Source organism: Schistocerca cancellata, chromosome 1 (genome assembly GCF_023864275.1).
Source record: "Schistocerca cancellata isolate TAMUIC-IGC-003103 chromosome 1, iqSchCanc2.1, whole genome shotgun sequence".
Classification (NCBI taxonomy): Eukaryota; Metazoa; Arthropoda; class Insecta; order Orthoptera; family Acrididae; genus Schistocerca; species Schistocerca cancellata.
The window spans coordinates 1,019,349,973-1,019,374,291 of record NC_064626.1 but is presented as its reverse complement, the minus strand read 5'-3'; the positions used below and the strand labels follow the sequence as shown (position 1 = coordinate 1,019,374,291).

Sequence of the window (24,319 nt, the reverse complement as noted above, 5' to 3'; positions counted from 1 at the left end):
GTCGCCTTGACCACTCCAGTTTCCACGACCGTTGCACCATGGTTCCACTATGACCACCTTTCACTAGCTTTCATAATGGATACTGGCTGTCCAGCCCACGCAGGCTCCCGGGTCCACTGCCCCGTGACTCCACCACGACCGCCCACTCACCCACTGTTGCAACGGCACCAGCCGTTGCACCCAAGTCACGTTCTTTATCAGGTTTGCCAGATGGACACACCTTGCCAACTCATATGCCCCCTGCCACCTCCGCTCCCTCCGTATCATGTGCTGCATGCAGCCACTGCCCCACCCAGACCTCGGGCAACACACCGTTCACTTCTACCGCACTTTCAGCCTCAGAGGTCTCCTGCTTCATCCACACCAATCTCCAGTTGCTGGTGCAGACTCAATGTGTGTTATTGGGCAGGTTCCCTAAGCTACTTACATTGCAAAAAGATAACCCAAAAACTTGGTTCGGCTTAGTGGACCACCTCCTGGACATCCACGGCATTTCTGATGACAGCGCCTGTTTTGTCTGCCTGGTCAGCCATCCTCACGCACATACAGATCTCATCACTGACTTGCTCCTTTCACTACCCGCCTCACACCAATATTCGATGGCCAAATCACTGCTCATTGAGTGCCTTTCCTGCCCTCTGGTGGAGGCTGTCCATCACATTATACACAAGGAGCATTTTGATGACAGCACCCCTTGACAACTTTAGCAGCGTCTACATGCTCTAATCAATGACCATGCATTACCTGACGCCATCTTCGGATGTTGTGGGTGGTCAAAATGCCTTCAGATCTGCAGCTTCATCTCCTGTCTCATATCGCTGACCCACTAGAGGTTCAATTATGTATGGCGCATCAGGCTTATGCCATCATTCATCACCAACACCTTCTTTCACACACAACGTCTCCACCATCCTAGTGGCACACCTGTGCCTCTAATCTTCATCTACGAGGGGATGGAAGTAAGAAAACTGGCCTAAGAATATGGTGTCCAATACATATCCGCAGGAGGAGGCAAACGTGCTGGACAAGATAGTGATGTCAGTTTGGCTATCAAAATTTCTTAAGGCTGTTCCTCCAAAGATTTTGAGAAACTTTGGGTAGCAGAACCAGAAAGTCTTCACAGAAGACTGGGTGCTAATTGACTGGAGATTTGCATCTAACAGCCAAAACCTTTGTTGTGGAGGTCAGTGAGGAAATCCGAGGGCAGTGCAAGAGCAGAGACTAAGAGTTTATTTATGGCTCTCACAGACTACTGTCAGTGTAATTAAGGGCATTAGAAGTGACAGTGTCACCAAGCTGCTGGTCAAAAGTGTTGCAGATAAACCCTCAACACAGTAAGGGAACAAATTCTGCCTTGAGTTGCCTCCTGTGCAGAGAGGAGGTGGCTGTGGCCCTGATTCAGTATTCCTACTAATAAATATGGGGAATGGTCTTGGTGGAACTGGAGGTTAGTTGATTTATGCTTTATAAAAAGTAATACATTTATGTCAAGAATTGCATTTCATACACGCCAATTGTGAACTTCTTTTCCTGGGACTTAGTGACCATCAGGATGAAACTGCATGAGGAAGGGAGCACATGCAAACTTGTATTGGCCTCAGCTTATCTCTCTTGTTAGCATATGCTCCTTCTTCCCAGGAAGTGTCTGGTAGACTACTGTTTGCAGCTGATACACAACTGCTGATTGGTTGTGATGCCAATGCCCACAGCCTGATGTGGGCAAGCAGCAAAACCAACTGCAGAAGTGAACAGCTACTTGAATATCTATTGGAGAGCTATTTAGAGATCTTGAATAAGGGCAGGGAAACCATCTTCAGGAACAGAAGAAGGGAAGAAGTAATTCACATAGCTTTTGGGTCCTTCTTTATGGGTAGTTGTGTCAAACAGTGTCATGTGGTGATAGGACCATCCTCATCAGATAACGTATCTATTAATTTTGGGGTTGAAATGGGTGTTGAGCATACCTTGGCCTATAGGGATCCTTTAACAACAGAGTGGAACTCACATAGGAAACATGTAAACTCATGTTCATCTTAAGTCAAAACTTCAATAAGAAATCTCGTAGATTTAGAGGAAATGGAAGATGACATGACATATGCTATCATGATTTCATACTTAAAAAGTTACCCAATTACAAAAAAATGCACCCTCAGGCATGTATCTAGGTGGGACAATAATCTGAAAATGCAAAGGAAGCAGATAAAAAGAGTATTCAACTCTGCAAGAAGAAATGACAATGGGTAAAATATTGGGAGGCACTTGCCAAACACGAACTTACCATCAAGGAAGCGAAACAGAGCATATTCTGTGAGGAGGTGGAAGGTACAGCTATCAGGGACAGACTTCACAAAATCCTCACAAGAATCCCAACAAATCCTGCAGGCACACTAAGTAAGTAGGATGGTGGGTATACAAGGTCGTACATGAGGTGCTGCATGTGCTCCTCCAGGCTTACTTCCCTCATTGCACGCTGATGTATGAGACAGACCAAGATTCAGTGCCAAGATTCAGTGGCCAAGTTTACAAATAACCATCAGGAGAACTGTGAATCTGTCAGAGAACATAGTAACTCCAAGAAAATCCAGTGGGCAGTGTCAATATTTCAGCTATTCAAGTCACCAGGCTCAGATGGAATTTTTCTGGCTCTATTGCACCAAGCAGGAGAGGCATTAATCAGAATCCTATATAGACTGTTTGGAGTCAGTCTAGCAGCAGGAGTTATTTCTCATGCTTGGAAAAAAATGGAAATGATCATATGTCGTCACAGGTTGGGAGGTCCCAAGAAGGAAGTTCGACCGCCAAAGTGCAAGTCTTATTGACTGCAACACCACACTGGGCAACTTGCACATTGACAATGAGGATGAAATGATAATGAGGACAGCACAACATCCAGTCCCTGAGGGTAGAAAATCTCCCACCCCAGCCAGGAATCAAACCAGAGCCCCCGTGCGAGGCATTCCAATGCGCAGACCATTCAGCTAATGGGGTGGACTAATGCTTGGAAGACTGCTTTTATTCTGAAGCAAGGGAGAAGTGATCATACCAAGACTAAGGATATGATACTAATCAACCTGTCCTCTTTTCTTTTAAAGACATTAGAAAAACTTGTTAATGTCTCCATTTGAGACAGAGGGTTAACTGAGGTTCCCTTGCATGACAACCAAAAAGCATATCAATTGGACAAATCATTTGAAATAGCACTTCACCAACTTCTTGTGAGATGAGAAAAGCTCTACACTTTAAGAAAATTGCTGTCTGCAGCTTCCTGAATATTGAGGTGCCATTTTGGCAATACAACTTTCAAATTCATGGTTAGAGCTGCAGAAGAGCATGGCACTAAATGCGGGTGGATTAAGACACTACTGAGCTGATGAAATGCAGGAGACACCATGATGAATGAGAAAATGGTGATCAACACAACCAGAGCTTGACCGTAGCAGGGGTTTTGTTCCTACTGCTGTGCAAGCTGATGGTGAATGAATTCATGAAAGCATTATGTACTAGAGGTTGCTTTTACCAAGGATATTCATTTGATTTAGTCATAGTAATACTTTGCAAATTTGCAAGTATCATTAGAACGGTGTCACAATGTGCTTTGAACATTGTGCAAAACTGGAGTAGTATCATTCACAAGGAAGTATAGACAGGACAAGTACTGACATCTCAAGTTCTTTGACGAAATTATAGCAGTAGGGGGGATAATGAAGTATCTAGGAGTAACCCTCGATGTGAAACTAACATGTAACCTCACATAAACAATATAAGTTCTAAGGCAAAAGTTACTCTCATGTTCATTAAAAGGACCTGTCACAAAAACTGAGGTCTAAGTCCCAGGAGAACGTATTAGATATACGCACCTTAATAAGACCAACAATAATTCATGGGGCTACAGTATGGTGGAATAAAGTAGAACAGAATAAGGGTGCTAAGGAGTTCGGGAAGGTGCAGAGCCAATCCAGCCATTACTATTATTATTATTATTCTCGTGTCAGAAACATACAGGTACATGTACATACATTTTACACAGTTATGATTAAATTACTTTTGACCACTTGGCCACTTCCAGTGCATTTTCTGTTGCTTGTTGAAGATCATCTTCTGTACAGGAGACTGGGCACAGTGGACAGTGAAGCATGTGCTGAACTGTCTGTACTTCTTCACAGTCACACCAAATATCATTTGGATCAGTGTATCCCCATCTTGCCAAGTTAACTTTTGATCTTCCAACTGCGGATCTCAGTCTATTCAGGGACTTCCAAGTTGTCCATTCCTCATCATGGCCTGGAGTTAAAGCTTCAACAACTCTTTTCCAATCAGGGGGAAGGTAGGTCATAGTCCTCAAAAGCTGTAACATAGCTTTTTCAGCAGTGGTTCTAAGTTCCTTTGATGTCCTAAGGAAACATTTCCTTGACTTCAGTTGTTGTGGATGCGGTTCATGCCCATACAAATGCTGGGCAATTCCCTGTTCCACTGCCTTTCTTTCCTTGTTCGCAGCCATCTCTCTTCGAACATGTGGTGGTGCTATTCCTGTGAGGTGGTAAAGCCATTCGACTGCAGTGGATTTCAGGCAACCTGTTACAATTCTGCAGCTTCCATTGAGAGCTACATCCACCTGTTTGTCATGAGTTGAATTATACCAAACAGGACAGGCATACTCTGCAGCAGAATAGGATAGTGCCATTGCAGATGTTCAGAATCTTTCGGTTGACTACCCCACAGTGATCCGGCCAGTTTCCGTAGGAGGTTGTTCCTGGTGGAAACTTTTGACTTGCATTTCATACAGTGCTTTTTAAAGTGAGAGATCTGTCAAGTGTCACTCCTAGGTATTTTGGAGTCTCGTAGTGTTCCTGTTCGACCACCGACCATACTATTTTCAACTTCCGAGTGGCTTCCTTGTTTCTCAAATGAAAAGCACACACTTGGGCCTTTGAAGGGTTTGGTTTAAGCTGCTTTGTGTTGTGGTATCTGGATAGATCTCCAAGGGGATTTGTGAGGTTGTTCTCCACTGATTCAAAATCCATGCTCTGGGTGGCTAGAGTGAGGTTGTCAGCATATAAGAGGCTCCTGGTGTTTGGGGCTATAGGTTGGTTGTTCATGTATATATTAAACAGAATTTGAGCCAAAACACTTCCTTGTGGGAGGCCATTCTTCTGTAGTCTCCATCAACTACACTGTCCTTGAAAGTCAACGAAGAACCTGAGATTCTGCAGTCATAATAAGTGGTATTAGGAGCATACAGATTACTTGGATGAAGACCATGCTACACATGCCCCCATTACATCTTTGGGTTGTAGGGGAGGCAATATCAGGGGCATACAGTCTAAAAATGGGAAACCTTTAGGATATCCAGCATCCTGCACTAATATAATCAATGTAGTAAATATAGGAATGGTTGGGAAAATCACAGCTGACTATACAACAGCTTCCAGCTGCTTCAATAAACCTTTCAGTGTAACAATTCGAAGTAAGGAGCAGCAGAAGAATGAACAATACTACCATTCCGGAGACAAAGTCTAGTTTACAGTAAGACTGAATACAGGTGGAGGTGCTAGGGCTAGGGTGTTGGATTGCAGCCTAGAATAAAGAGCACAATCTCTCTAATGAAACTGGCCATAGTATTTCAGGCAGAGTTGTTGCAGAATACCATGAATCGCTTGTGAGGCTAGGGGAAAGCAACTGGGTAAATTCACTGTGCGCTTCTTATCACTCAGGAATTAGTGGTAATGAACAAATTGATAGGCTGGCCAGGGCAGGAGCAATGACTCCATTTGTTGGACTAGGAACTGTCTTAACCTTCACTAAGTTTGTGTTAAAACTAAAATTTTGTAGCTGGACCAGGAGGCAGCACATAGAATATTGGACTAAAATCCCACACAAAAACAAGTCAGGCTAATATGTCAGAACCACATTTTAATAGAATTTCTGCAATCATGAGGTTTAATAGGAAGCAGATTAAACTCAGGACTAATGACTGACTATGAGAACTTCAGGAAACACCTGCATATAGTGGGTATACAGCAAGAAGCCCCCAAGTCAAGACTATGTGATGTGGGAGATGAAACTACAGCCGGCCGTAGTGGCCGTGCAGTTCTGGGCTCTACAGTCTGGAACAGGTTCGAATCCTGCCTCGGGCAAGTATGTGTGTGATGTCCTTAGGTTAGTTAGGTTTAATTAGTTCTAAGTTATGGGCGACTGATGACCTCAGAAGTTAAGTCGCATAGTGCTCAGAGCCATTTGAACCATTTTTTGAAACCACAACCCACTTAATCATCCAGTGTGAGTCCAAATGACACAGAATATTTGGGACCATTAATTTCTCAGAAACTGTGTGTGATCAAGACCTAGTAAAGGATTTCCTACAACTCTTTAAGGGCACTTGCTAACTTTACTAGAATGACACAGATAGAGACTGTGCCATCTACCCAATTTTGGTGAAGGCAACAGTGGGCTAAGACCACTGTTGTTTCATGCCACTAAGTAAATCAGATCCACAGGATGTGAGATCAAGATAACAGTATCAGAAACTTGAACTGTAGTAACTTCAGTCTAACCTAACATGTTTCATTCAGTGTCTTGGTGACATATCATCAGACAGTTTCTACATCTACATCCATCTACATCTACATCCATACTCTGCAAGCCACCTGACGGTGTGTGGCGGAGGGTACCTTGAGTACCTCTATCGGTTCTCCCTTCTATTCCAGTCTCGTATTGTTCGTGGAAAGAAGGATTGTCGGTATGCCTCTGTGTGGGCTCTAATCTCTCTGATTTTATCCTCATGGTCTCTTCGCGAGATATACGTAGGAGGGAGCAATATACTGCTTGACTCTTCGGTGAAGGTATGTTCTCGAAACTTTGACAAAAGCCCATACCGAGCTACTGAGCGTCTCTCCTGCAGAGTCTTCCACTGGAATTTATCTATCATCTCCGTAACACTTTTGCGATTACTAAATGATCCTGTAACGAAGCGCGCTGCTCTCCGTTGGATCTTCTCTATGTCTTGTATCAACCCTATCTGGTACGGATCCCACACTGCTGAGCAGTATTCAAGAAGTGGGCAAACAAGCGTACTGCACCCTACTTCCTTTGTTTTCGGATTGCATTTCCTTAGGATTCTTCCAATGAATCTCAGTCTGGCATCTGCTTTACCGACGATCAACATTATATGATCATTCCATTTTAAATCACTCCTAATGCGTACTCCCAGATAATTTATGGTATTAACTGCTTCCAGTTGCTGACCTGCTATTTTGTAGCTAAATGATAAAGGATCTATCTTTCTGTGTATTCGCAGCACATTACACTTGTCTACATTGAGATTCAATTGCCATTCCCTGCACCACGCGTCAATTCGCTGCAGATCCTCCTGCATTTCAGTACAATTTTCCATTGTTACAACCTCTCGATACACCACAGCATCATCTGCAAAAAGCCTCAGTGAACTTCCGATGTCATCCACCAGGTCATTTATGTATATTGTGAATAGCAACAGTCCTATGACACTCCCCTGCAGCACACCTGAAATCACTCTTACTTTGGAAGACTTCTCTCCATTGAGAATAACATGCTGCGTCCTGTTATCTAGGAACTCCTCAATCCAATCACACAATTGGTCTGATAGTCCATATGCTCTTACTTTGTTCATTAAACGACTGTGGGGAACTGTATCGAACGCCTTGTGGAAGTCAAGAAACACGGCATCTACCTGTGAACCCGTGTCTATGGCCCTCTGAGTCTCGTGGACGAATAGCGCGAGCTGGGTTTCACATGACCGTCTTTTTTGAAACCCATGCTGATTCCTACAGAGTAGATTTCTAGTCTCCAGAAAAGTCATTATACTCGAACACAATACGTGTTCCAAAATTCTACAACTGATCAACGTTAGAGATATAGGTCTATAGTTCTGCACATCTGTTCAACATCCCTTCTTGAAAACGGGAATGACCTGTGCCCTTTTCCAATCCTTTGGAATGCTGCGCTCTTCTAGAGACCTACGGTACACCGCTGCAAGTTCCTTCGCGTACTCTGTGTAAAATCGAACTGGTATCCCATCAGGTCCAGAGGCCTTTCCTCTTTTGAGCGATTTTAATTGTTTCTCTATCCCTCTGTCGTCTATTTCGATATCTAACATTTTGTCATCTGTGCGACAATCTAGAGAAGGAACTACAGTGCAATCTTCCTCTGTGGAACAACTTTGGAAAAAGACATTTAGTATTTCGGCCTTTAGTCTGTCATCCTCTGTTTCAGTACCATTTTGGTCACAGAGTGTCTGGACATTTTGTTTCGATCCACCTACCGCTTTGACATAAGACCAAAATTTCTTAGGATTTTCTGCCAAGTCAGTACACAGAACTTTACTTTCGAATTCATTGAACGCCTCTCGCATAGCCCTCCTCACACTACATTTTGCTTCGCGTAATTTTTGTTTGTCTGCAAGACTTTGGCTATGTTTGTGTTTGTTGTGAAGTTCCCTTTGCTTCCGCAGCAGTTTTCTAACTCAGTTGTTGAACCACGGTGGCTCTTTTCCAGCTCTTACGATCTTGCTTGGCACATACTCATCTAACACATAATGTACGACAGTTTTGAACTTTGTCCACTGATCCTCAACACTATCTGTACTTGAGACAAAACTTTTGTGTTGAGCCAACAGGTACTCTGAAATCTGCTTTTTGTCACTTTTTCTAAACAGAAAAATCTTCCTACCCTTTTTAATATTCCTATTTACGGCTGAAATCATTGATGCCGTAACCGCTTGATGATTGCTGATTCCCTGTTCTGCGTTAACTTTTTCAAATAGTTCGGGTCTGTTTGTCACCAGAAGGTCTAATATGTTATTGCCGCGAGTCGGTTCTCTGTTTAACTGCTCAAGGTAGTTTTCAGATAAAGCACTTAAAAAAATTTCACTGGATTCTTTGTCCCTGCCACCCGTTATGAACGTTTGAGTCTCCCAGTCTATATCTGGCAAATTAAAATCTCCACCCAGAACTATAACATGGTGGGGAAATCTACTCAAAATATTTTCCAAATTATCCTTCAGGTGCTCAGCCACAACAGCTGCTGAGCCAGGGGGCCTATAGAGACATCCAGTTACCATGTCTGAGCCTGCTTTAACCGTGACCTTCACCCAAATCATTTCACATTTCGGATCTCCGTCAATTTCCTTCGATACTATTGCACTTCTTATTGCTATAAACACGCCTCCCCCTTCACTGTCCAGCCTGTCTCTGCGGTATACATTCCAATCAGAGTTAGGATTTCATTACTGTTTACGTCTGGTTTCAGCCAACTTTCTGTCCCTAGTACTATCTGGGACCTTTCTATAGACGCTCCTGCAGTTTACTATTAGCACATTAATATTGTTATTCCCTGTTGCATTTTTCCTACTCCTACCTTGCCGTGTCTCAGGAGGCGTCTTGTCGGGCCTAGGGAGGGGATTCTATAACCTAAAAAACCCCCATGTGCACTCCACACGTACTCCGCTACCCTTTTAGCTGCTTCCGGCGTGTAGTGCACGCCTGACCTATTCAGGGGGACCCTACATTTCTCCACCCGATAGCGGAGGTCGAGAAATTTGCACTCCAGATCTCCGCAGAATCGTCTGAGCCTCTGGTTTAAGCCTTCCACTCGGCTCCAAACCAGAGGACCGCGATCGGTTCTGGGAACGATACTACAAATAGTTAGCTCAGATTCCACCCCGCGAGCGAGGCTTTCCGCCTTCACCAATTCCGCCAACCGCCTGTACGAACTGAGGATGACCTCTGAACCCAGATGGCAGGAGTCATTGGTGCCGACATGAGCAACAATTTGCAGTCGGGTGCACCCAGTGCTCTCTATCGCCACCGGTAGGGCTTCCTCCACATCTCGGATGAGACCCCCTGGCAAGCAGACAGAGTGAACACTGGCCTTCTTCCCCGACCTTCCCGCTATTTCCCTAAGGGGCTCCATCACCCGCCTAACGTTGGAGCTCCCAATAACTAATAAACCCCTCCCCCCGTGTGCCTGCTCGGACCTTGCTGAAGGAGCAGCCACATGTCCACTCACAGGCAGAGCGGGCGATGCCACACGGCCAGCCTCCACATTGACCCTCCGCCTCGTGCGCCATGAACGCCACTGAGTCCGCCACTCTCCTTGGGGAGAGGGTGGCCCAACCGCGACCGGTACCCGCGAAGATGTCTCGACAGCAGGGACAGTGGGTGAAGCATGTAACACCTGGGGTGTACCTTGCAACACACCAGACTCCCCACTGCCACTACACTCTGAGGCAGCAGCCTGAAGACGGCTGACCAAGGCCATCAACATGCTCAGCTGTTCGCGAACAGTGGCCAGCTCCTCCTGCGTCCGTACACAGCAGTCACACATCCTATCCATCCTAAGGAATCAATTTACTGAAGAGAGTTAATCAACCTTTAACTAGACCGCTAATTCACTAAAGGCGGCTGTTTATTCACTAAACTGTGGTTGCTAGCCACTTCTTGCAGAAAACAATGAAAATAGCACTACCTGTCTCTGGACTGTATTGAAAACAAACACTAGCACTACTGGCACAATGGTTGACTACAGGGACTCTCTCTGACTGTATTCAAAACAAACACAAAATCTATGGAACACTATTAATAGCATCCGACAATTAAAGCTTCCTAAAAGCAAATACACACGGAAGAAGAAGTGACAAGTAAGAAAAATACAGTTAATACTTAAATTAAGGTAGCTCGCTGCACAGCAGATGTGAAGCAGACGGTAGTTTCATATTATAACGTAGCACTACCTGCAGGGATGTAGGTTGATGTTACTTAATGATAATGTATAGTTTCCAGTTGCTTCACCATCATTATAAAGAACTGTATAATTTGTTATCTTCTGCATTATAATTGACTTTGCCCCCGAATTTCTGAGCATTACAAGTGAATATTTGGAAGTTGTAGTGGATTATGTTTTGTGATTAGTTTCATTCAGTATTGCCTATGTACTAATAAAGACAGAACCCAGCAAATATGACCTGTCTTTGCATGATGCTGATTTCCCTTACACTTGATGCCAATTAAAATTGTAAATACACAATCCTAAATTAAATATCACTGATGCGACATGACAAAACTTTATGTAGCAGTCGTATCACCTTTCATAGTCCTCCAGATGGCAAGGTTATTGTATTCTGTAAAAAGGCATGGCAATTTCCATAAACATATATTCTTTCTACCTTTATTTAATTGTGTTTCATAGAAAGTATGCAAGCACAAAATTGTGATATACATTAACAATCATTGTGTTTTAGCTCACTAAATCCATCCTCCCCTTTTCTTTCATATTATGCATTCTTGAATAAATGCCCTGTGTTCTACACAACTAAAATGCTGTTCGAGAGGTAACACACTGCCCAATCCATTCATTGTGGCAAGATGAACCCATTACTTACATTTTATGCAGCCACATCTATTACAATAGATTCCACCAAGCAAATGGGTGTACTGTAATGCAAAATCTTTTATCATGCAGAAAACAGCCAATAAAAAATTCAAAATACCAGTAACAAATATTTGTGCTCTCCAGTTTCCCTTCATCATTTCAAATTATGTTCAGTAATTGCATTATATATGTAATGTGTGGTGTCACCGCCAGACACCACACTTGCTAGGAGGTACCCTTTAAATCGGCCGCGGTCCGTTAGTATACGTTGGACCCGCATGTCGCCACTATCAGTGATTGCAGACCGAGCGCCGCCACACGGCAGGTCTAGAGAGACTTCCTAGCACTCGCCCCAGTTGTACAGCCGTCTTTGCTAGTGATAGTTCACTGACAAAATACGCTCTCATTTGCCGAGACGATAGTTAGCATAGCCTTCAGCTACGTCATTTGCTATGACCTAGCAAGGTGCCATTACCAGTTACTATTGATGCTGTAAAACATGTACCGTCAAGAGCGATGTTCACCATTTATGGATTAAAGTTAAGTATTCCACAGCTATGTCCTTTTTTGCTAGTCTCATTTCCTTGACCTGTTCCAGACCTCACGCCAGCCTACGTGAGCTAAAACGCGTGCCTTTCGGCTTCCTCTCATAGTGGGTTGGCTCTCTTGCCAATCCACAACATAATGTATCTAAATATTAAAATGCCTGCATAATTAAACATTAAGTTCTTTAAACCATGTTATACTCTATGCTCAAGCCAATGAAAGAATACATTAGTGAAAAATTAAAATACTGTACTCCGCGATTTCCAGTCAGTGCAGCATAATGAAGAGGTGTCCTGCCCTGATGATCCATGATGTCTAGTCTCATACCCTGTTCAATCTGTTCTTTAGCAAATGCTATGACTTGAGGTGGTACCTGCAATGAAACAATAAATATATACAATTTTCTTGGGTCTTGAGTGATAATGAATTTCTTTCTTTCTCTCTCTCTCTCTCTCTCTCTCTCTCTCTCTCTCCCTCTCTCTCTCTCTCTTGTGGAATGAGTCAATACATGGAATATAAATATCAGTCCATAAATAGTAATGCCTACAACAGTAAAAATCCAGTAGTTGTAATGAACTTTACAAACAGTAGTATGTTCAACATTACTTTTCTTTTTTTACCACCTTAGATTCAAATACCAATTATCACAGATTATTATATTTATTTATTTATTGCTTATTTAGCCTGGCCAGATTAGGGCCTTAAGGCACTCTCTTGCATTTGACCCAGAACAGCACATACCAAAGATAATAAACTTAAATAACAATAATAATAATAATAATAGCCATAATCATAATTGACATTTATCATAATAATAATAATAATAGTAACAGTAAATGGGATTTAGAATGATACAGATTAGTTTAGCATATTTGAAGCCATGTTTACTACTACCAGAAGTGCAGGGGATAAAGAAAGAGAAGAAGACTGAAATGATCGTGACAGTGGCTGTTAGGGAAGAAAAGGATATAAACAGAGAGCTCTGCTGACAAGGGGTAGGGAAAAGTTGTCGGGTATCAGACTGACAAGGGTGAGCTATGTAGACTATCAGATAGACAGTTATTGTGACTGAAGGTGGACAATTAGCTGTCTTTTGAAGTTAAGGAGGAATTTAATTTCTCTGATATGTTGATGAAGATTGTTCCAAAGCAGTGTTCATGACAGAGAAAATGATTTAGAGAACATATCAGCATTATGTGATGATACAGAGAGGATTTTACTTTGTTGAGAATATGTATTTCTGCTATGCTGTTCAGATAGTAGTGTAAGAGTTGAAGACTATAGAGGGAGTGCAATAATTCAGAAAACACAGAGTATAATAGTCTCTATGCTTATTGGCATTCCCCCATGATAACTGTTAGTAGAGTGATATGGCTGAAAAAGCGCACATCACAAATGTACTGTATACAAGCATTCATTACCAGTTCCAGACTGCATGAGCTGTCATACAATAGTCCTTAGAGAATAGCATCACCACAGTCAAGTATTGGGAATAGTCATTTCTTTATAAGCTCAAAAGGAAATGCTTTCTTTATATTTCTGTAATGAGGGATGTGACACTGACACCTTCTTACAGACTGCAGTCGTGTGTTCAGACCGGTATAAGTGATGGTCCAGAATTATCGCCAAGAAGGAGAAAATGTTATTTCTGTGCTATTTAGGATTAATGGTGGAAGAGATTCTCTGATCTGAGGGGTAATAAGTCTCCTGTGAGTGACTAAGATTGCTTACATTTTACATGGTTTAAGTTTCAAACCTACATTCTTCACACATTCTGATAGGGCAAGTAAATCACAATTTACATGTAGGATAGCTGTGCACAGATTTGTTGGACTTGCACTTAGATATAACTGAAGGTCGTCAGCTTATAGGTGATATTTGCAGTGGGAGTGAATAGTTGACACATCATTAACATAATATATTATAATGAGAAGATTAATGGGCTCAATACTGATCTTTCTGTTCCTTGTGGACCCCTGATACTACATCCTTCCATTGCAATCTTTTTGTTCAAATTGTTACACACTATTGGAAAATTTTGACTTTCGAGATAGCAGGTAGAATGTCCAAGTCAACAGCTTCAAAAGCTTTGCTGAAATCCAAAAAGCACATGCTAGTCACCTATTGTTTGTCCATAGCCCGTTTCAGTTCATCAGTCACTTCGATAAGAGCAGTTGTCATGAAGTGATTTTGCTGGAAACCACACCGGTATTCATCTAAAATCTTATTTGATGTTAATTAATTATCAATTATGCAATTGAATGAGGAGGGGAAGAAAAGGGAAGGGAAGGAACTGACAATATCAGCTGCATCAGGGTTTTGCATGGAATCAGTGGCAATGAATGAAATTCGTGCCAGACCGGCTTGCTGGGCTTACTAGGCAGTTGCATTAACCACTGTGCCATCCAGACACAGTGTTTATCACAGATGATCAGACTATCTTCGTATGCTCCCTGGGTGACTCACCTCCCTACCCAATGCCACCTATCTGCAGTTACTGTCCATGTCCTCCATGCTCGTTAATTTTTTAGATTCCCACTGGAGCTCAAATGAAATGTGCATCTGCACTGAAGGTTAAAAATGACTTATTTTGGGCAGTAGGAGATCACAGAGAAAATTCACCATTTGCACTGTAACATTATCATGTCCTGCAGCTCACAAATGATTTTGTGCAATTGACTTCCTGACTGTGTTAGGGGTTACTAGCTACAGAAAAGTTTTCACTTGTACCAACTACTTATACTTTAAGGGAATTAACAGTTTGCACCCTTGTGTGATGGTCAAGTAAAGATATTAGCATGGTGCAATACTCATTTAGATCTTCAACAGTTGCAGATTTGGCTTTGCTTATTCTTAGACCTTGCAGATTTTCCCATGGAACAGCAGGTTTGTGGAAGTCCTCAGTTCGAGCTTGACCATACCTGAGCACTGCATTCCTCACAGATTGACTATCTCAGTTGTGTAGTTGCTTGTAGGTGAGATGATTATCAGACATCAGGTGCCATTTGTGCCATATCCTGTGTGCTGTGTCTCTGATATTCACAAGGTGTTTGAGCTGGTCTGTAAGCCATGGTGCTGGTTTTCACGTTACTCTTACTAATTTTAGATGAGCATGTTTATCATATAAATTACTGAGTCTCTTATTGAATGTAGATATACATTATTTCTGTCAAAGTTATTTCCTGCTGTTGTATGCAAAGAAATATCATAAGCATCAGCTGTAAGCTCAGACATATTCATGAGCTTAAAATCCCCAAAAGTCACAACTTGTGGTTTGTTATTTGACCATTGCAATGAGTATGTCATGAATATTACAACATGAGCAGACAAACTAGGTGCAGAAATCTGAACAATGCAAATTATACTAGCCAGAGATTTGGTTGTGAATACATCAATCAACAGATGAGTGTTTGCTGCACGGTGAGTAGACTCAAGTGGAATCAGAGTAAGGTTTGAGCGGGAATGTAAGAGTGTTTAGAGCAGTTGTTTAGAAGATTTATGTTGATATTTCCAGTTACAATTACATGTTCATATGAAGGTGCAGCACTTGATAGTGCAGAGTCAAAGCTAGGGAGCTGTCCAGCTTTAGACATATTGTGTACTACACATATGAGACACTGTCTGTTGAGCAGTTTAATTTCAATGACATGTATTTGGGCTGCTTGTCCTCATTTTTAGATTTGAGCACGGCCTTTGGGAGCAAGCTTGTACTTGCCACTCAACCCCATCATCTGTTATATCTGTCATGTCTCAGAAAAATTTAACCACTGAGACTCATGGAACTAGAATGGATATTCGGATTCAGCCATGTCCCTGAAAGGAGTACAACATGAAAGATGAGTTCCTGAAACATGCAGTGCAGCTCCATCAGGTTGGCCACACTTTTGTGTGAACAAGCTGTAGTGTAGAGCTATCATGGGTTGTTTCCACTATGAATCAGTGTGTAAAGAGAATGGCTGTCCCAGAGTCAGTCATAGCTCAGCACCTTGCAGAATGCAGGGGGGCGGGGCATAGGGAACTGTAAACAGGCAGTTTGTAAATGGGAGAAAGAGGTTGAAGGAAGAGGAAGTTTGGAGGTCAGGGAAGCTTGTATGAAACAAAATGTGAAGGTTGAAGCTGTTTAAATTTTCTGGAGATCAATAGAACATGGCAACAAGATTAACAGTGTATGGTAGTATGATAAAATTGTAATAAAAGAGTGATTATGCTGAAAATAATAATGTACAAGGAAACAGTTAAAGCAACAGATTATATTAAACAGGAATAAAATAATAATGTAAAAGGAAACAGTAAGAGCAGTTGAGAAACCGAATATTTAAGTTTATGTTGCTAATGAATAAAATTATAATTTGGCAGTAAATGAATCCTCTGAATCAAAACTCTGTGAGAATATGAAGTAATAGTGAAATAATGACTATATGGGTGTCACAAATATGAAAACTGAACAAAGAATTATAGCTAGCACTAAAAGTAAACCTACACAAACAAATGATGGCATTTGGAAACTATTTTCAAAGGAAGTATTACAAAATAAAATGTTTCTTTAAAAATATCGTTTTGGGCTCTCACAGCTTAAGAACTTTCAGCATTGCAGCATAACAGCAATCATAAGTACCGAAATAATTATGAAAAATCTGCCTCGATTGCACAAACTACCTGGTATTTACCTAGGTTTCAGCGTGGCTTATAAATTCTATGTCATTGCTCACTGAGTGCTTTTCCACAGCTGTCTTTATGATTACCCTGCCACCCCTGGTCCACACATCCTGCAACCTGAACTGAGAGATTGCACTGTCCAATACTTTCATACTTTCAGATGTAAGATCATCACGTTTGGTGACTCCTGATTTAGCTAATTTCTTCTTTGCCTCAAACACTTCACAGTGTTTCTGAACGGCATAAATTACTATTATATGTCCAGATGCTGCAGAGATATAGTGTGCCACCTGACCTCACTATGGAAATTGAATAGCTGACGCAAAATTACTGTTGACAGCTGTGGCACCACTAGCCAGATGGTGCTTGCCAGCATGAGTGCCATCTGATGTGGCCACACCTTCCAAAATCCTGCATATGAGCCAGCCCAAGGTCAGTCTTAGACAGATGTGATCCTATAGCAGTGTTTTTACAATGGAATTGCATGCCAATAAATTTAATAATTTGGTTCTCACTCAGGACTTGGTTTACAGGTGTTTAATCTTTTTCAGACTCTACTGGCTTTACTAGTAACTTGTTTGACTCTGACACTCTGCAAACTTCTTACTTAAAGATAGCACTGCTTTGGGGAACGTTCTGTAATGGATCACAATTTATTGTATAAACAAGAGCAAGTACTTGTTAGTTTTGTGTGTAGATTGTTTTTACAAAAGTGATTTTTGACACAAGCAAATTGGACTTTGAACATTTTGTGACTAGGTATGAGTGTGGGTCTTCAGCCATGGAGGAGCTACAACAGCTACTAACACAAACTATGTGGAGTTATCAAGAGCTAATGGCAGCAATATTACTGACAGCATAAGTGTTAGCAAATGCAACAGGTATGTCTTCCATGCTACCTGTGTTTATGGCTTTTCCACAATGTGAAGTGTGGAATGCATAGCCACCAACAATTGCAGTTGTATTTTACAGCTTGCCAAATTCCACCACAGAGAGACAAAAGGCCATGTTCTTCTCAGGTAATAATCTCCAGCTGCATCACCTGATACAGAAACTAAGAATCTGTGAGAACTTGAGCTGTGTAGATTATCTTCTTTATTAGAATATATATATATTTTTTTTTTATGTAGAAATATGTTATTGCTGCCAGGTTTGAATTTTGTAAATGAAAGCAGGTCCTCAATCAGTCTTATGCAGACTGAGTCACTGAACTACATGAATTAAGTTGGAATTCCACTTTTGAATGTATGTGCATTCAGATCTAGGTGACTCTCCAATCAGGGACATTATAGTGTGTCTTACTCCCAACTCAAAAGCAAGGAACCATGCAGTGAGGAAATTGGATCATTTTCTATTGGAAGTAATGTGAGTAACGCAAGCTTATGAAACACCCTACATAGCCAGATTTTTCTTGCAATGGAAGAAGACATTGCAGCAATGAGGTATGTGGACACAGTGCCACCTCTGGCAGAGCCCTCACTTTCCCCACATGCTGGACAACCCTGAGGGATGTTTCCCAGATCAATTAAAATATGCAGAAGTTCGGCCCATACATAAAAAAGGCAAACAAGATGAATTGGGCAACTATAGGCCAATCTCACTGTTACCAATTTTCTCAAAAATATTTGAAAGATCTGCATGTGATCAGATTGAAAATCACAATTCATCTAACAGCATTATCTTAGGCAATCAATATGGTTTCAGAAAAGGCCGCAGCACAATCCATGCAATAAATGAATTAGTCACAAAAGTCAGCAGATGTCTTGATGATAGAATGTGTGTGTCAGACATCTTTTGTGACCTGTCCAAAGCCTTCGACACAGTAAATCATGACCTGTTTCTCAAAAAATTGGCATGCTATGGTTTTCAAGGCAAATCTCTTAGCTGGATGTCATCATACTTGGCAAACAGAAAACAAAGAGTACTTATTAACATCAATGGCAAGAAATTTCTCTCTGGCTGGAAAAATACTCAATAAGGTGTTCCACAAGGTTCAATATTAGGGCCACTGCTTTTTCTATATTATATTAATGATATGCCATGTCAGGTCCAGTCTGATACTATCCTCTATGCAGATGATTCAACAGCTGTAGTCTGTTGTAAAAATGAGGTAGACCTAATTCATCATATTGAACAAACACTTATGGAAATGGAGGCATGGGTCAAAAACAATAACTTGACATTAAATTTTACAAAAACAGAAATTGTTCATTTTAGCACAAAACAATCTGCACAGTCTATAAGTGAAATAAGGTATATTGACAAAAAATTTGAGACTGCAGGCTGTGTCAAATTTCTTGGCATGTTTGTCAATAAAAATCTGTTATGGAGTCACCATGTGGACAACATACTGGATCGACTAAATAGCCTTGTATATATTATGAATATCTTGTATAGTATTAGTGATTTAGCTGTAAGAAAAACTGTATATAATGCATATTTTGTTTCAGTCATTAGGTATAGTATAATTTTCTGGAGGTCTGAAAAAACAAATTTACTTAGAGCTTTTAGGCTACAAAAGAGAATCATCCGAGCAATGGTGGGAGCAAAACCAAAGCAACATTGCAAACCTTTATTTGTAAAACTAGATCTAATGAGCATTCCAAGCATATACATCTATGAAACTCTCGCTTTCACGAAAAGAAACCCACAACTTTTTGAGGGCAACTTCTTCTTGCATCAATATGATACTAGATATAGAACGAGCTACTTGTTACCTACCCACCGTTTAAAATCATATGAAAAAACCCCATACTATATGGGCATGAAATTTGTAAATAAAATATGGAAAGATATGGATGACCCAAATGTAAAAGGTACCAAAAGAGACCTGGAAAAATATCTGAAAGATAAATGTTACTATAGTGTAGAAGATTTCATGAATGGCAACAGTGCATTATAATTGTAATTAAAATACCTCTTTGAAGATGTTACACCATATATATTATTAGTTTATTGTCTATTTTTAGTATCATTATATATAGTGTAAAACAGACAAGTCACCTATGTCACAATCTTTGACTGTATAAGGCATGTTATGTGATAATAAAAATTGAATTGAATTGAATTGAACAACTACATCAGCAGTGATGGGCCATGTCAGTGGCAGCACTATTTCCTGGCTTCCTTCAACACACATGCATTATGTGCCCTCATAGGCTTGCAATGTACCACAAGATCTTAAAGCATGCAGATCCACTGCAAATGTGCCCCAGCCCATGCAAGGGAACACAGTGAGTGATAAAACTACAGAAGTGCAAACGTATGAGAATGAAGCCCAGCAAATGTACTTTATAAGCAATTACTCACTGAAAGTAACCCTTGACAATGGTGCTTCTATTTACATCCTAAATTAGCTTACTTACTTAAGTTTAGGGTAGCTGCCCTTGCAAGCAGTCAAGACTAATCTTTGGCCCTATGGACTATATAATGTGCACTTGCTAGGAAAACTTTCAGTCTTACTCATTTACAACAAAGTCACCCATCTAGTAAATATCTTTGTGGTTGCTGACTCCAAAGTGGACAATGTTTCAGGGGTAGACTCTTTCCATACTTTTGGATTTACAGTTCATGAAACAGTACATGCCACGTAATTTGAAGTGCAACAGTATGATAATAATACATGTATTTGTTACTGTTGGTTGAAGCATTTGATTTGTCTCTGTATAGTAGATTTTGTGGTCACATTGGTTGCTTTATTAATAAAAATTTAAGTTAATTTCACCTGATACACATAGTCAGAATAAAATGTCTGTTAGGTTCGACAACAGGTGCAACATGTAATAATAAAGAGCAGACTCGTGGAATCTAACTGTGGTGTTAATTAGATTTATAAGTGATTTGAGCCCCCATATAGAGTTTAGAAACTGACTATAAATTTTGATTAAATCCAGTAACACCCGCAAAATTATTTCAAGTGCAAGTGTTCACCAGAGGACAGTGCTCTAAGACCAAACCAAAAACTTGCAAGAACATAAGTGCAACTGACACTGAACAAATTTATTAGTTGACAGACACAAAATACTGCAGGGTTCACATTAGATTAGATTAGATTTACTTTCATTCCAATTGATCCGTAGTGAGGAGGTCCTCCAGGATGTGGAACATATCAGAAAAACAACAATACATGACAAATATTTACAACTAAAACAAATAAGCTAATGTACCATTCCACAGGTCACCACTGAACAGTCAGAGTCCAACTCACCATGAAATTATTCTTCATTCAGACTGGCTCTACTCATGAGGATACATATCCAATTGATGCTTGGCGTAATTATTCTAAGTTCATGTGATCTTAGAAGTGAACTTAACTCTGTAAATTCCACAAATTTAGTCAATCAGCTAGTAGGAGATTTCACCAGTCCAAAATACAGCTTCTGATTTATACATGCTTATTAGAGCTACAGGTGTCAGAAATGCACACTAAAATGCTGACTAAAATAATATACTACAATACATGTTTGGTTAAATTGTACACCAATGATCTTAATTAAAGTGATTACACATTTCATATCATGACAACAATGTTTAGTTTTTGTTAACTGTGCATCAAACATTTACAATATATACATAAATGGCACATAAGTCTTGTAGCAAATCACCTGCTTTTTTACGTTGTTGCTATCCAAATTTATTTATATTTAATAGCACATTATGGGCAAAACTATGGAAAATTCTAATTAATTAAACTTGGCAATTAAATACAGAAAACTTTTAATGTAGATGTTGTTTATAATGTGTGCTTACTTTATCCACCATACATTGCCATGCTGACTGTGTAGCTGTCCTGCACAATTACTTATGCTGACTTTAATTAAACATTTGACTCAGTCACCTCTCATTGGCTAATTAAGTACATATAAATATGTAAATAGCTCTCTGAATTGTCTCCATGAGGGCCTTCATATGATATGTTGCACTTTGCTATAGCTCATTTACTAAGACTGCTATTAAAGATAGAGTTCATTAAAAATTCTTTCTTAGTTCAATAACTAATTAGATACACTAATGTTCACAGGAAATCTAATGCACACAGTCAATACATCTATCACAAGAAATGTCTTTCTGAGCTCTTGAAGTTTGTGTATCAAACTCTGTTGTAAGTTTTGTGGTTTATGTTGTACATGTGCAGGTCTGTACAATCCTGATTACCCATTGTGCGGAGCACAACAGCCTGCATGTTGTCACATTCAGACCTCAGCAAGTTTCACAGCCCCAGGTGTGCAACCTGCAGCAGTCTTTCACAGGTTCCATGCCTACCCAGCCTTCTGATAAAAACCAGAGCTGCTTACAGGCCTGTAGCAGTACTGTGGCACACAGAAAAGCTGCCATGCAGAACCAAAACAAACCACCTCATGTCTGTTATCTATTTGTCATGTCATGACATAGAAGGACATTGTATCACCATAAAGGCTTTGTGAGTTAGATATGTTCAAATGTTCGCACCTGGTTTAGGGAATACAACTGATTTCGTACCTCAAATCACCCTTAAGACCATGGCTGCCCTGTGTTTCTTCAAATCTCATCTGGTGCCACTGGCTCTAAAGGATGCCCTCAAAACAGAACTAGACAGATCACTCATGAAAATGTGTTACTGGCTATACCACATTGTCAGTGAGCCTTTACAATGGTAACAGTATCTGAGCCCATTGGTACAATGAGGCTTAGTGATGACTTTCATCTATATACCTCACAAGCCACCATATGGTGTATGCCAGAGTGTATCATGTACCACTACTAGTCATTTCCTTCCCTATTCCACCCACAAATGGAGGAAGAGAAAAAGAAGTGTTCATACGCCTAAGAACAAGCCCCAATTTCTCTCATCTTGTCTTCGCAAGCCCTACATGAAATGTACAATGGTGGCAGTAGTAATTTTGCAGTCTGATGCAAATACCTGTTCTTTAATCTTTATCAAAAGCGTTTCACAAAAAGAACATCATGTTCCTTCCAGGGACTCCCATCCAAGTTCACAAAGCATCCCCATAAGACTCACATGTTAACTGAATCTACTGGTAGTAAATCTAGCAGCATGCTTCAAAGTTGCTTCAATGTCTTAAATTGAGCTGATCTAGTGGAGACATGGTCGTGCAGTTGCGTTCTCGCTTCCCGCGCCTGGGTTGCTGGGTTCAATTCCTGGTGGGGTCAGGGATTTTCTCTGCCTCGTGATGGCTGGGTGTAGTGTGCTGTCCTTAGGTTAGTTAGGTTTAAGTAGTTCTAAGTTCTAGGGGACTGATGACCATAGATGTTAAGTACCATAGTACTCAGAGCCATTTGAACCATTTGATCTAGTGGAGATCCCAGAATCTCAAGCAGTCAAGAATGGGATGCACAAGTGTTCTTTCTCTCCCAATAAACTGAAGTCAACAATTTGCCTTCCTTACTCCAATCCTTAGAAGTTCATTCCATTTCATGAGATGATAAATGTACAAGCTGAAGTGGAAACTTGCCTCTTAATAACCAGAGAAGGACTCTCTGCAAAATTAGACAGTGGCGCCTTATTCAGTAAAATTGAGCTTGCAGAAGAATATTTTCAAATTCCCTGAGACACAGCTTCACCTGCCTTCCCTCATGCTCAAGGTAACATATGACCTCTACTATTACAACCAGTTACCTTTTGGAATCTCACCAGCCCCTACCGTTTTCCAGCATTTTGTATATCAATTACTACATGGTATTATACAGTGTGTTGCTTACCACAATGAGATCTTGGTTACACATTTTATGGACCAATTACTTCAAGGCATTCCAAGCTGTGCTGCACGTCATGAAGATAATTTAGTTCAGGTGAGACTCCAGAGGGCCACCTTCACAACCTCAAACCCTTTTTGCAGTGTCTGGTGACAAAAGGACTCAAATGCAACCTGTACAAGTTTTCTTTCAGATAACCATGCTTCACATACTTGGGGTTCACACAATCTGGTGTAATGCATTCGGACAAATGGAAAATTATTTCACTGTGATCAGACTGCACACAGCCACCCACGAAAGTAAAATATCTATAAGAATTCTGTGTAAGGTCAACTATTATGACCACTTCACTGCAAATGTAGCTACAATCCCTTACCCAATAAATCAGCTTTGACTCCAAGGTGTATGTTTTGAATGATCACCTTGATGTCAGCAAGCTTTCAGGCTTTGAAAGATTACCACAAGCAGGCACCACACTTGACAGCAAGCACCCCTTGCCTGCCTCTGGTAGTAGGAACAGATATATCCCCCTATGGTATAGGTACAGTACTGTCCCATGTGCTGATGGGCCATAACATTAACACCACCTGCGTAATAGTTTGTTTGCCCATCTTTAGAATGAAACATATCACTGCTTCTGCGTATCAGTGATCTGACAGTCTGGTGGTAGGTTTGTGGATATATGAGGCTTTAGATACCTACACACGGCTCATCCAATTTGCATAAATAATGGGCCACTGATTTGTGTATGCAGTGATGGCACCCAACAGGAACCCAGGTGGGTTCCACAGGATTTCCATCAGGCAGATTTTGTCTTTGAGTTCACTACAAAGCTCCTCAAACCACTGTATCATGGTTCCGGCTCCAAGACCTGAACAGTTATACTGCTGAAAGATGATTTCACCATCGGGCAATATGTCAAGCATGGAAGGATGCAGGTGGTTCACAGCTGTCAGCATTCTTCGATTACTAGCATAGGTCCCATGTAAGTGGAGCAGAATGTCTCCCATAGCATAATACT

The 24,319-nt window shown here is 40.9% G+C and overlaps 1 protein-coding gene across 1 annotated transcript in view; it reads right to left on the bottom strand.

Moving 5' to 3' along the window:
- The window catches only part of LOC126089435 (ankyrin-3-like), a 270,212-nt gene that overhangs the window by 71,713 nt on the left and 174,180 nt on the right, over positions 1–24,319 (bottom strand). Inside the window, exon 10 of the mRNA XM_049906909.1 lies at positions 12,203–12,322. Within this exon, the coding sequence (XP_049762866.1) occupies positions 12,203–12,322 (120 nt within the window). The remainder of the gene's footprint in view (positions 1–12,202; positions 12,323–24,319) is intronic.